Source organism: Opisthorchis viverrini, assembly GCF_000715545.1.
Source record: "Opisthorchis viverrini unplaced genomic scaffold opera_v5_467, whole genome shotgun sequence".
NCBI lineage: Eukaryota > Metazoa > Platyhelminthes > Trematoda > Opisthorchiida > Opisthorchiidae > Opisthorchis > Opisthorchis viverrini.
In genome coordinates this window covers 281,379-295,619 of record NW_008752126.1, presented here as the reverse complement: position 1 = coordinate 295,619, position 14,241 = coordinate 281,379, and the positions used below count along the sequence as shown (strand labels likewise).

General features: G+C 41.9%; 1 protein-coding gene across 1 annotated transcript in view; it reads left to right on the top strand.

The window, feature by feature from the left end:
* Positions 1–218: 218 nt before the first annotated feature.
* The window catches only part of T265_11254 (hypothetical protein), a gene marked incomplete at both ends in the record, with an annotated part of 47,010 nt that continues 32,987 nt past the window's right edge, over positions 219–14,241 (top strand). The window contains one exon of the mRNA XM_009177861.1: positions 219–328. Coding sequence (XP_009176125.1) covers positions 219–328 — 110 coding nt within the window. The remainder of the gene's footprint in view (positions 329–14,241) is intronic.

Sequence of the window (14,241 nt, the reverse complement as noted above, 5' to 3'; positions counted from 1 at the left end):
AACGCCAGAAACACAGAGCTTAGAGCTGCAAAAGCGACCAGACGAGGAAGTCATAAGTGAAGCAGAAAGCGTCATTCAAACGGACACATCAATTGGATGGAGGGGCTCAATCAAATCACCAAATCAACCGGCGGACGCAGGGCCACTAACCGTCACGGTGGAGGAAATAGGGCGGTACAAGCAACCAACGCAACTAGAGAACGGCAGACCGAAACGCAATGCGAATCAAGGCCAGAGACTACAAGCTACAAAAATCAAAAGCCGTTGGGATAGCCGATCAACACAAAGGAACACAGACCACAACGCAACAAAGATTACAAACGGACCAGTAGATTCACTAACTTCGTTACACTTCAAGTAGCCAGTCACGTCAGAATATAACAGATAGTTTTTGATTGCTATATAAACACACGCAGGCAAGGAAGACGTACCCACCCAACTGCGCACTGGTGATGTCTCCACGTATGGTGACGAAACGTTTGCAAGTCGATTGCCAAGCTCGGCGAACAGATCAACAGCCACCTGATCAACAACCAATAAACTCACCCGAGCTACCAATATTTCACCACATTACTAGTTGGAATCCATCTGAGTAGTTGCTTAAGGCTTTGAAGCCTCCTGTTCATTCACTCGTTCAAGAGAACTTGTGAATTGTTTAGAACTTCTCATATAAGTGCTTCTATGAAATCTGTTTACAATAATCTTGCAAAAGATCTAACAATGTTGAATAGGTGAGATTAGAAGCTCAGGAGAATAGATAAGAAAGGCTCAACTCACTGACTTTGGTTCGAAAAGGATGAACTGGAACTATTGAGTTGGTACTTGAAAATGAGTGTAGAAGTGGGTTTAAGGTGTAGAATGAAGCACGCTCACAAGCACTAAATCCCGTATGTGTCAGCCGTTTTTGTAAAGTCCTCTCCGCGTCAGGTTGCGGAATATGTTTTCGAGTTGTGCACCACGCACAAAACTGCCACAGATGTTCCTTTATGACAATTAAGACAGCTGATCTTTTGGTATAATGAAAATATTCGCAATGAATTCTATGGCCGGGTTTCGAAACCTCACTGATATGGAAATGGACAGCCAGTTAATGCATCTAACTGGAAACGTCTTATTGGAGTGATTACAAGAGAGCTTCTTGATTTTATCAATAAGCGTAGACGAGCGATATTTGAAAGTCATTTTGGTTTTCGACAACCGATACCCACTCTAAGAGCCCACACATCTACATAAAAAGTTTACGCCAAATTTTTGGCGTCTCGTAATCAATAATCTTGTGGGATCCTCGGTTATTTAGTTATTCTTATTTAGACCGAACTCTGGCATGAAACGACCACTCAGGGAAAAATATCGACTTTCGCAGCCGATCAAGACCGAATCGAAAGCTCAATTAATTCACAAGAGGGGAAGTTTCTTTCAGGTTTCATTTTAGGTGAGGTCATCATCTGGGTAAATACTCACTTCAAATAATTCATTTTGAAATCCATCCCAGGCAACAGTCTGTAATCAACGATTTTGAAATCCAGGCAACAGTCTGTAATCAACGAGACGAATCAACCAGAAATTTGAGAACAATCTCTTCTGATCGCACACTGTGTATCAGATCAGCTGCAACCGCTGCGAAATGTACATTGACAGAACGAATAAAAGTTTGGCGATTGTCCATCGAAATAGCTGTCTCACTAGTTGGGTCGCCTGACAATTCGACTGACCGATGGTCTCAAAGCTGAGACCAAGTCGCCCGCCACATCAACGCATCTCAAACACTGCTGATCCTAATGCTGTCTTAGGAGTTTTAATCTACCTTCTTGTTATATTTCGGCGGGATCATTTTGAATAATCAAGCCCGGGTTTGAGTACACTAGATGTTGATACGGGCTGTCAGATTGGACTCCTGACGGTCGCACGACACGGTAGTTTGCGGGATTGCTGCTGTCTGAATTGGCTGGTGTCGATGATTTGCAACTAGTTTAAATCAACTGTCCAGTTCTTTTTAGGCATGTCAGCAAACAGTGACTACAATCAAGACAACGATCCTTTTACAAATTGTAAACATTCCCCAAAACCTCAGCAACAGTTATTTGGCTCGGAGGAAGATCGCAATTCACGCGATGAGTAAAAACTCCATATGCGGTGTTGGTCCTGTGACTGAAGGCTAAACGGTGCTATATCCTGTCTAAAGCCCACTTACTTAGACTTCTATCGGCTGGCAGTGGCCCAGTAGTTGAGCTTCTGAACTAGGAGCTTGCGCTTCGAAATATGTAGTCGGGGTTTCTGAGGTATCCGCTGCTGATATCACCCAATCAGGTTAAAGCAGCCACGCACTGCTTCTCAGCCTCCAGGAACAGACTGCGTTTCCCAGTTTGGTAGTTTTATACAGGTGTTTCACTTCAATTTCCAAATGGTTTCCAAAGCAGTGTGGTCGTTTAGGCTATTTCAATCTTCGCCAAAATGGCAAAACCTCTGAACGTCGCTTCCGGCTCTTCGGGAATAGTGAGTGTCCGAAAAAAAAATCCACGGCAATTTGAGCGTTAATTTCCTCGTAGTTCATAGTAGGGCACCAACGGTATTCATTTCGGGTAATCAAATGCTGACGAAAACACTAATTTTGGTTTCCCAACCATGATAAATAAAACCAGGGGTTGCCTCTTTACACAGCGTCATTTTCCGCCAATAGTACAATTCATTTTAATTTTTTGGCTTAAACTATCAATCACTGGAAATCTTTCGAAACTAGCTCTTTTTGTACGTCATTTGCCCCTCGTATTTCTGACGCACGTTGATTTATGACGTCTGCGATCCCCATTGTTTGAAACATGATTGATGATCCATTGTATTGTTCCAACCGAAGAAAGCAAACAAACCACCTCAACTTGAACGTCATCAGAGAACTGGAGTGTTTTACGCCGAAAAGTGGCTTAAAATCCAAACCAAGAAACCCCCAAAGTGAGAGAAGCCATTTGTAGGCACCACAATATATGATCCACTTTGATAGCACGAAGGATAATTACTTATCTTACCGCAAAGTAAGGCTTTATTGCTGAAGATGATAGCACACTTGACACATCATCAGTGGGGGACCGTCTCCTGTGGATTCAACGGAGAGGAAGATTGCTCATAAGCGGTAGAGCCGTTCCGTCAGGTCGTCAAAACTGTCATGATTATTATCGACAGTTTGACATCAGGGATTAACACTGATGCTTCGCTGCCGTACAACTACCATTCATTTTTGAAGCCTATTCTGCGGAAGAGGAGAAAACGTGGGTTGGGATTCTACTTGGTGCTAGCTTATAATAATCATTCCTAGGTGCCAACGCCTCCAGACACTCATTCAGCCTATTTGGATAGAAAATCAAAACGAGAGCACAATTGACACCGATTAGCGTCTCCAACCAAGCACAGTGGAAACTATACGATCCCCATCCTGGTAGGTGAGTCACGCAATATCACCCAGGCTTTTGCCAACCTCTTTCATAACCTTCTGTCGGGTCAAGTGTTGTCTACCTCCCTACTTCCGCAGTAGTCACGGAATACAGCACTCCCTTGGGGAATCGATTGTTTCGCATAGCGATACCTGGCCTAACCAACGCAGCTTCCTGTGCTGGACAAATGGTCTGAAGAATGCATCCGTTACACAGCCTAACAGTCGCAAATGAAAGCAATGACTTTGTTCAGTTCATCCCAAAAACGTCTACCCCTTCTTTACCTCTTCAAAGACGAAACCAATAACGTCTGCATGTTTCAGATCAACTAGGTTTTCTTCACGGGCCATTTTAACATGGGGTTTTAAAGACCTTCGAGCGTTCCTCTCTTTAGCTCAGTGATCACAAAATTAAATAGGAATGGAGATAGTAAGCACTCCTGACGGACATCGCTTTAAGTATGGCGACTTTTGGAAAGCCCCCTGGTTAAATCCGCAGGTCCGGATGTCTGAGAATACAAAGAACGCACAGTGTTCACAAACTTTTAGAGCATGTCTTGCTGTGTAAGTGTTTAAAAGAGGACGAGCAGGCCAACTGAGTTAAATGCGTAATGAGAATCAAGGTGTACTGAAATTGTAGGCCGCTTTTGCGCGTGGCGTTGTTATAACACGTGATAGAGTGTAAAGTTTCGGTCAGCACAACCCTCACGAGGCCGAGATCACTCTTCCTGTTCTTAAGTCGGTGCTTTAAGAGCCACCATAAGATGATGAAACACAACCTACCCCGACAGCCTCGTTAAGAACGGAGTCACGCTAATCCCCGGTTGTTAGAAAACTCATCAAGAGACCCTTCCCTGAAAAAATCCACTCACCAAATATTCCTAGTTCTGAGACATTCTCATCTTCCAAACTTCAGGCGAACAGATCAAGCAAGCGCGGACCTAGGACTTCAATCGAATAATTGGGCAATGCGGAAGGGATATCATCCTGACCAAGAGCTCGGTGGTGCTTGGCGGAACATGTGCAGCAATGAACACCAAAACTGTAGGGGGTTACACGATCACCGGCCAGGGTTCTACGTGAGTTGTAGGCTCCAAATCAATGGCATCTGGCAACTGCTGTTTGAGCCATTTGGCGGAAACTGTTTAGGCGTTATCTTTTCATGACCTCTTCCATTTCATTCCTTTCCGCTCCCACCAGACTTCATGTTCAGCACCCACGCCCGCATTTTCATGAGGCCTGATATTTTGTTGCGCCGAGTTATTTTCGGGACGGACGTTGATACCTCAGCATTGCTTCTGTTGATGACGAAAGTTGTTGTGACAGCTCTTTTGGGGTTGTTTTGTATTTTTTATGGGCCTTGGGGTACATTTCGTAATACGCTACTTACCTGCTTACTACAGGTTGGCCTGGGTGACCACATCGTCGGTGTATTGTCGGTGACACGGTGGTTGGCGTTGGCTGTAGGTTTGGCTGTATACAGGGCTGTCTGGAGAATCTAGCACAAGTTAATTAGATCTGTAATCGGTGTCCCTAGCGGAAAGATCAGTAGCCATCTAACCGTCGAACCGAAACTAAATTAACAACACTCAATTTTGAGAAGCCAACAAAATAATCTTTGTCGATCCGTGTCGAGATTGAGTCTGCAATAGACTCAAAGTAGCACACCCACAGATTCTTTCATCTCGTCTGACCACACCAACGCATGAGCCGATTAAATCAGGATGACACAAATGCGGTATAAATGCGGAAAATTTAACATCTTGTAGAAAAAAACGCCACAAATTTTACAGCCAATAAACAATCGACTGTTTCATCTTGACAGTGAATAATTCAACATTTAGCTGGTCTGACGAGATACAAAGATGTCTCAGTATACCCGCAGGCGAATTTCAGACAGAACTAGGTATAAAATCCAGAAACTCTGCAAAAAAGTTACTGCTTTGAATTGGGAGAAGCTTGGGCGTGAAAATAGCTGCAACTCGGGCAGGTGGAATCAGAATAACTCGGTGGCTAGATATCAAAAGACAGTCGCCTTGACAAGACGGATGAAATGTACTTAAAAAATCTAGAATTCCTCCTTTGGCCTCGTCATTTAATTATGAAACTTTTAGCTCTCACATTCGTTCCGTCTTTCAGACTGCGTAATTCACTTTGGTAAGCTTTGCGTGACTCGACGTTTTTTGACTCCAGCTATGCAGAACCCATCATATTCTTCCAAAGAGGATAGACGTGTGCATATTTCACATGCTGTGATAATTCATACCATCAGAATACAATAAATTGCGGATCGAAATTAACTTCTGGCCAGTCCAGTAATTCCTATAAATCATTCAGGATTCAGTAACCACAGAAGCGTGAAATACTACGCGTTCAACTATGGTATTTTTATTTTTATGCTTGTCAGTGCGTATCAAAGTCAAAAGTTTTAGTTTCTACATCTCTCCGTTGATGTCCACCTGAGTGATCTGCATATTCGCCCGACACAATTGAACAAATGCTTTAGAAATTACCGGAATCAGTGCTCAGTGATTGTGTAAGCATCTAAAAGTTATCATCACAATCTGCTTGGTCACATGCGGATTTCTCAAGTTTAAGTTTCCTCGATTTGCCTTCGCACCAGAGTATTAAAACAAGACGTGTCCATCAAAATTACCTCCATAAAATATCCTTCCCAGCCAATATTTCTACAGATTTTTGTGCTCCAGATTATTCAATATTGAAAAGCTCTCCGAGCGACAGGTGCTGATAAATTATATCTCCGCGGTCGTGATCAGACAGTGCGTTGTTGCATTTCTAATCAATGTTTCTATTAGTACAGGATAATACTTTTATCCTCGAACAGACATCATCATAAAATGGTTGGAACAGATTATCATGTTCATCTTTTGATTTTCGCTTTCGCGCTAGATACTAGCATTTCTGTGTAGTCTAATTTTGGTCCTTTACATACTCCCTCAAAATGGGTAGGAACGTCTTCCGATTACATTCATTATCAACAAAGCTGTGATGACTAATGTTTGATATCTTATCCTTTTGCCAAGATACGTAAGAGGTTCCGAAGCTTTGAATTTTCCTTAAGAAATTATACCGGACAAGGTTTTGAGTGTATTCTTAGGAAGAGTTCTTGAAGAGGGGAACTCTGGAAGAGTGTGGAGCACGTTTTTCAAAAGCCTTCCAATCCCGCGAACTTGAGACTCAGCATTTAAACAGATGTTAAGCAGAAGGCGTCAAACACAAAAAATGTTAAAACAAGCACAACTTGCAGGTTTTAAGCTCTGCCTCCCAAATTTTCATTATTCAACAATCACTTGCTCCGATCCTGGACATTTGCTCCGTAATACTATACATTTTGGACACCTAAGACGTTCCTAGGCCATGTCGGACGAAAAACCTACGGAACGAACCGGTTGACCAGGATGGGGTAATCTTTCAATCTTTCAGTTTTAAGGATTATTCCAGAAGAATTATTCCAAAAGTCTGCTTCAGTCTTGTGAATCACCCCGAGACAAACCGATTGCTCAAACGTACGTACTGTTTATCTGTGGCCTTTAAAATCAATCCCTTCATTCCGTTGTTAGCATTTCGCGCTGGTAACATGGATGAGTAAATTGGCTTCCAGCATGGAATATGCTTGAATATGATGGTGAAGCACACAAACCTTAGAATTTCTGGTTCATCATTAATTTTCTTAGGAGTCATCATCATCATCATCACCATGAGTATCATCATGGACAGCATGAAATTAGTGTTCAATAATGATGCTTCGCTGTCTATGTTAGGTGTACCCGCTACAATTCGATATTTGCATTGAACGAAGTTGCCGGATATAAACAGAGTGATGAAGCACAACATACGTTTGTTCAAAATTCAGTCAAATAAAAACGACACCATAATGGCTGTCGAGTACTCCCACAGACGAGTGTGCATATGCTCAATCACCGGAATGTTTGGCCTCGAAGCGTCCGGAATACAGGCCTCAAAGACATGAATGGGGCACATTCTCTAAGCTTTCCATATTGCTGCAAGACTGAATCCAATCGCTGGTGTACTCTGATTTCATGTACTTGCTTGTAAGACGGAGCGCACCAACGGCACAACAAATCAGAGAATCCATCAACCAAGTGGATCCTGGCATTCACAGAAGCAGCGTCATTGTACTTTGATGTTGTTGCTCTTCAAATCACGTTTAGTACGGAGCTATGTGTACATTTTACCAATGAATTTTGACCAGTCGTCAAATAAGTTATACGCATAGCAAGCTGATATAATTCGTTCAAAAAAATTAGAGGATGTGAGCAAATTATAAGTATTAGCTGGCCTGAAAAAATTACTGCCATGTCAAGCATGGCCGGCGAAAATTTATCTACCAAGCTTTCTGAAATACTATAATGTATTCTTTTAAGAGCCACGAAAATAAATTAGGCAGTAATCAACTCAGCTGCATCTTTATGATTGATTACAAACATGAGTGTCATCTGCTTGCTCTTGTAAAATTTCACGTTTTTTCGCTCTGCGTGATCTCAAATTGTCGAGTGAGGTTTAATGCCCAAATTTTTTATCAGGTGACCTCAGATAATCAAAACGTAGTGCCTCTTAGAACGTAGCAATCATTTCAACATTTTGCCGTACAACAAGCTAATGTAACATCGATATTCAGTCACCTGGAACCGCGACATTAATTTTGTTTGTTCTTTGATACCCATAATCCCACCGTATAGATGAATCAACAAGTTAGGATTCTGGTGGTCAATGGACAGGACGTGTGGTTTTTAAGTCCATTCGGAAAAAAAAGTTACATAAGGCAACTGACACTCCGTTTAAAGTCAAAGATACAATGACAAACTCCATAAATTTTAAATAAACGTAGTTGATTGTAAGCCATATAACAATGAGTAAAAATTTGTGAATATTGTTCCACAGAAGCATAAGAGATATTCGCGGTTTTTTGCAAAAAGAAAAATTAATCAGACAATAAAATTAAAGATGCCACCCAATGGTACACATGGGTAGAACGGGCAACATTAAGTTAACCTCGAAAAAAATGTAAAGTTGCACATGCTGAAAAAAAACTTGTACTGATGTGTGGCTGATTCTAAGTGGACAATAATTGAGCTCATTTTCTGCTAATGCAAATCCCACCACAAGGGAACTGAGAGGATAATTTGCATGCCATAGAATAACGAGTTGTTGGCAATAATTCCTACGATGGCGATCTGTGTGATGTCTGATTTGGGCACCCAGTTCTTGGACCAACAGATGATGTCTACTCTGTAGTTTTGACAACTGCACACATTTATCCTCGGGTTGAAATAACTCAATATGGTTAAGACACTCTCTGGGCCGATGTGGACGTATTTTCCCATCTTGAAGACCCCAGGTCTATGATTGGTTCCACGGTCGATGGGGTATCAAACAATACTAAGCTTACTAGAAATGATCTCCGGTCAGATTCGGACTATTCGGACATGATACAGCAAACTTTGGATAGTTAAAATGGAGTGCCTTACGTTGGTAAGGCGTGTCTTCGAGAGTAGAAGCTTAGCATTCGTGCAGCCAACTGAAACTTGCAGGTAAGCAGAAAAATCGTCAAGGAGGATAGTGATGATGATGAATTCTAACACCTTTTATAATCAATGGATTCCGAAAATGCTCTCACCCACCAAGTCAGTCTTATTTGATTCATTTCTCACCGATACTGTTTTGGAATGAAGGTTTAGACTTATTTCTCCCACGGACAAACAATGGACCGTTTACTTCCTTTAACTCTAGTGAAAGTAACGTATCGTTGGTGTCCCCTAGCATCATTATCTAATAGACGTCACGGAATATGAGTGAGCTAGTTCTAAACCCTATACAAAACATCATACAGGATTTCCTACATAGATGTCGTTAGTCATAACATTCAACAAGTAACAAGAGCTACCAATATGACTGAAAGTCCTATCACCTTACACTAAATAACCCGTTTCATGATATGAAATATATTCTCGCCCAGTAAGTAAAAATGCAAGCGTACCGCAGCATTCCAGCCTGTAGACAAGAATTATTCTGTTGTTTTGCGCAGGCACAGTCGACACCCCAACTTCACCGAGTATGCAGGCCTGTGTAAACCAATGAAATGTGGAGGTGGAAACGGTCAGAACATACGCAACGAGATCAATTGAATTTGAAATGGAACACAGTGAATAGCACACGAATTCTCAAGACATTAGAATTTCGACAAATAGTTGGGGTGTAAAAGTACGAACAAACATTTCAGTAAAACGCGCAATGTTCTCTCCCAGACAGCAGCTTCGGGATTTATTAATCAGTCGCTTCCAGGGGACCATGTCACCAGTTTTACGGTGTCACAACCTATTGGACGCTAAGTATATGAATACAAAACCTGAATTATTTCAGAAAAATAGCCACAAGCTCTGAGCAGAAACCTTGCTGACATACGTCTGTGTTAGCAACTCGCACACAGGTCAAGACATATTAATTTCGGGAACGTTTTTGGAAAAAATTGCGATTAGTTCATTGTTACCTCGAATTCTGTAACATTTGAATATGGATTATTTCTGCAACAACTCCCTGAACAACACTAAGTTCAAATGTTTCATCTCTTCTGTTCTGTGGCGTTTTCAAAATATGTGGATAAAAATTGGAAAGATGTTAAAAGTGGTAACCGGTGTTCACTTAAATTTTACTGTAATAAATATGAAAAGATTTATGAATTGGTAGTCCATATGGTAGATGTGGTTTTGGTCTTCAGTCAGCATTGTGAATATTTCCGGCGGAAATGTGTGGAATACCAAGATTTATTCGTGGTGTGTCTAGCTATATTTTTCGAGCCGGTACGCATAGGCTTGTAAACTCATGCTGTTCAGCGCTACACTCTCATTACCTGGTATCTGTTTCTCTTTCTTGATAAGACATGCATGATTTTTCGCCAGAATATAACGAACACTGTGCGTGGAGTAGAAATTGGTCCGGTTTAGTTTGGTAGCGGGCCAAGACATCTTAGAATGGTATTTCTCGGGTCTCAACAACAACTCAACTAGCCCTTTGAATTGACTCTACTGGCTAGTGATGTACATAATCAAATGCGCTCGTCAATGGCCGTCATTCAACTGAATTTATTCCGCCAAAGATACCTGTTTGTTTCTTTTGCAACGATAGCCCAGACACTCGACCGTATTTGTTTGACGAGGTGCTAATTCATCCACAAATACATACATACATCGAAACCTGAGAACAAAACACGATATTATTGGAAGCTCCGGAGATATTTGATGGGCCATGAAGAGAGTGCAACTGGAGAGTACAAAATTGTACGTTGTACGGCAAGTAGATGAGGCCAAATGGTTGCTTTCTTCATGCATTCGTAGGCACACGTGTATGGCCATCTCATGAAGCCAGTCGGACTTAAGTGGATATATCTTCCTCTTTTTAAAAATGTGGCGACGACTATCCATCCATTCACCAAATCATCTCTCGGTTAGAATGTAAGAAAATACCTCACGCCTTAATGCCATCTTTCAATAGCAGGCGGAGAATATAAAGTTTCGATAAATTAAAACCAACCGCAGTAATGTCACTCAATCCTATTAGAGTTTCTTAATTGTTTATCTCATTTGTACATTGGCAAATTGATCTGTGCACATTAAATTTGTTCCAAAATATTGCTGCAATTGGTATTTTGATACGAAGTTACCAACAATCCAGGGTGCCCTGAGAACAGTTTTCAGCCATGAATAATGCCCTTCTGTTAGCAGCAAGGAATACTCACCCGGAAATTGCGTACATATTCAACAATCATACAACGGGTGGTTTTCTCGCACATCCTTAAGCACTCTGAAATGTCGAATTCTGTGAAAAATTCCACTTGACCTTCTATCCGTTGACCGTTTTTCACATCCAACCATCGATGTGTGTCGGATTCACAGTAAAGCCAGAAACCCGGATAATTTGGCTGGCATTCATCGCTAGCTGCCGAGTAGGCCACTGTGTACAAGAGGAGCAGTGCATTGTACAAAACAGTGTACATCATAGAGCGGATGCCCAATCGTCTGAAAACGATTGAATACTCTGCATAATATTCACTTGAACCGGGTTTTCGTTGGTCTGATTGGTACAACTGCAGCCCACTTAGAACAGGGGATACGTTGCTTTCTGAAAGCACCAATCACCTTGTTTGCCACGAATGAAATCAACCAGAGCCAGCTTGTGAGCAATTTAATGTAATTACAAAAAGTTGAGGCATCAACGTGTGTGTGTGGGTGTGGGTGAATAACATGATCGTCAAACGTCAAACACGCACTAAAAGCGTATTGATGCATTTTACAGACAAAATCTTTTTGGTTCGTTAAACCATTCAACTTAGAATACACAGGGAAGTCATGAAATCGGTTACGATTAGTTCGATATAAAAAGACACAGGATAGGAATATGAATAGGACAGAAGTAAAAAAATCCCCGTGAAATATTTCTACAAGCTGACGCTCAAGCGACACTTGAGCCTAAGGTTGGCCTAGTGATGGTCCTTCACCCTATTCGATGAAAAGACCAAATAAATACGTTCCTTTATTCTGCTAGCCTTTTGTGCAGCTGTTCCTAAATGCATTGATCAACAGGGTACAAAAATGGAATTTCGCGTTGAAGAACCGTTGTTGAACGTATGCGTATTGTCAAGCGTGAAAGAAAGTATACATTTCCCCACAATGCTTACAACACAGGCGTTCACCAAATTGTGAGGTGTGGTACATATATTTGTAGTAAGTCCAGAACATTTTCGAGCAGTCAGTTCTGTACCATATGGTGTGCATAATGTGTTGGAGTACTGAAACGACGAAAATGTGCTTGGCATATCGATTCATCATCGAATACCATACCACTGTAATTTCTCCGTTCAAATGTTATGTGGAATAAGATACAACCATTCTGACGCCCTCTAGAACACCCTCGAAAATGTAATTTTCAGCTCAAACCACGCTGCCCGCTCTCTAGCTCGTGCTGAAATCCCATGAAAGCAACACATGTTGGCCGTTCGGAAAACTCGAAGGCAAAACCAGCAAACTTGAAATCTTGGAATATTCAAAGTGCAAATTCTAGCCTGACAAGATGTCTCGATGGTATAGTGTTAACAAATACTACTTCAGCGTAGATGGGTATACTAGGTCGAAAAATTCTCTGGAAACGGCGGGAAGCCATTAGGAATACAGAACAATCCGCGAAGCAACTTGGCAGGATCTCAACCAACCATGCAACCACATGAACCCATTGGCTTCACTCCGTGGTTCTAGCCATAGGTTCACTAGTCTGGAACTTGTAGAGTTTTTGGAATGTGAGGAGAGTTCTGGAAAATCCTAATGAAGTTTCACCCTGGTCATTGAAGCCGATCTGTGTTGACTAACAGAGAAGAACTTCACAGTTGTTTTATCCCTATTGTGAATCATCAGCTATTCCCTCAATCTTCCGCTCAGCAATCTGAACACTTAATCATTTGGCTACGAGACTGATCAACAGTGTGACCAGATCAGGAATGCTTTGGTACATGACAATCGTCTTCCGCCTTGCCTGTCTTTTGGTACTCGCTACTTCGTTCATTCCTCTGCCATTGGGGTGAAATGCTTGGGCAGATTGGAAGACTACATTATCCTGCATGAAAGCAAGTTACCCGGTAGGTTGACGCCTGCTGCACTTATGAAACTCAAATGACGAACCATGTGCAGTCGTCGACACTCTCATCATATACACGCTATAGACTAATTTTTTTAGTTGAAACATTTTTACAGGACTGGACACCAGTCAAAACGAAAGTGTAAAGGACAGGGTTCTGTTTGGGCACAATTTGCAGTGGATAAAATTTAGAGAGATCCTTTTTGTCGCGTTCATCTGTGCACCAACGAGGCTAACCTTAGAATTGTTGCCAGACAATTTTTACTGTAAACTCATCACCTCTTGTCGACCACGAAGCGCTATGTTGCAGTCATAATTTGATTCAGAAGGTGGGACTTCTCAGTTCAGCAAAGTCTTGCCTTGGTGGAGCGTTTAACCTGAACAAACAATCCACCTTTTTACGGCAAAACAGTTGTTTCTCAGAAGTACTCCCAGTGAGCGCCGTTCTGCTAACTAGCCTCTACCTGGTGGGATTAGAGGTACCACTCTACGATGCAGTTAGGTTCGGCTGGTTCTCTTTACAACTTGACTGCCCACTGTGTTGAAATGCACTTTGTGGTTCATTTAGGGGCCTTGCTCCGAGAATGTTTCCTCTGAACCTTTTTAGGAAGGTGAACTACCTATTTGACAGCACGGGAGCGATGTAAGCCACGGTCAGTTTTCCTGATTTTGACCACCACATAACATGCGTGTTGGTTAAACAAGCCCATTCGGATAACAGACGTTCATAGATGAAGTGAGGAATAACAACATATCAACTTAGTGTGTGGTTGAATTTCGACCCTGGAAAAATTAATCATGGTCATCACGATAACCTAGGCTGTAGCGTAATAGGATAATACGTCCATCCATAGACGAACGTACAACGGATTTGTTCAATTCTCTGGCTACTTAAGCTTTGGGAGTAATTACGAACTAGTCCTCAACACATCGAAAACAGCCCCATGCCCTTTGAGTTTCTGGGAGAACGAGAAGGACCGTTCTTAGGACCGTATTTTGAGCACACTATACGACACATTATCTGTTTACTTCTCGACGATTTAAATGAAGCTGGAAAAGGTAGTCCTAACTCGTGTCACCAACCTCACCACATCTATCCATGCACCTTCGACCGTGAGCAGAATACAGGCGTCAAATACGCCACAAGGTGATTTCAA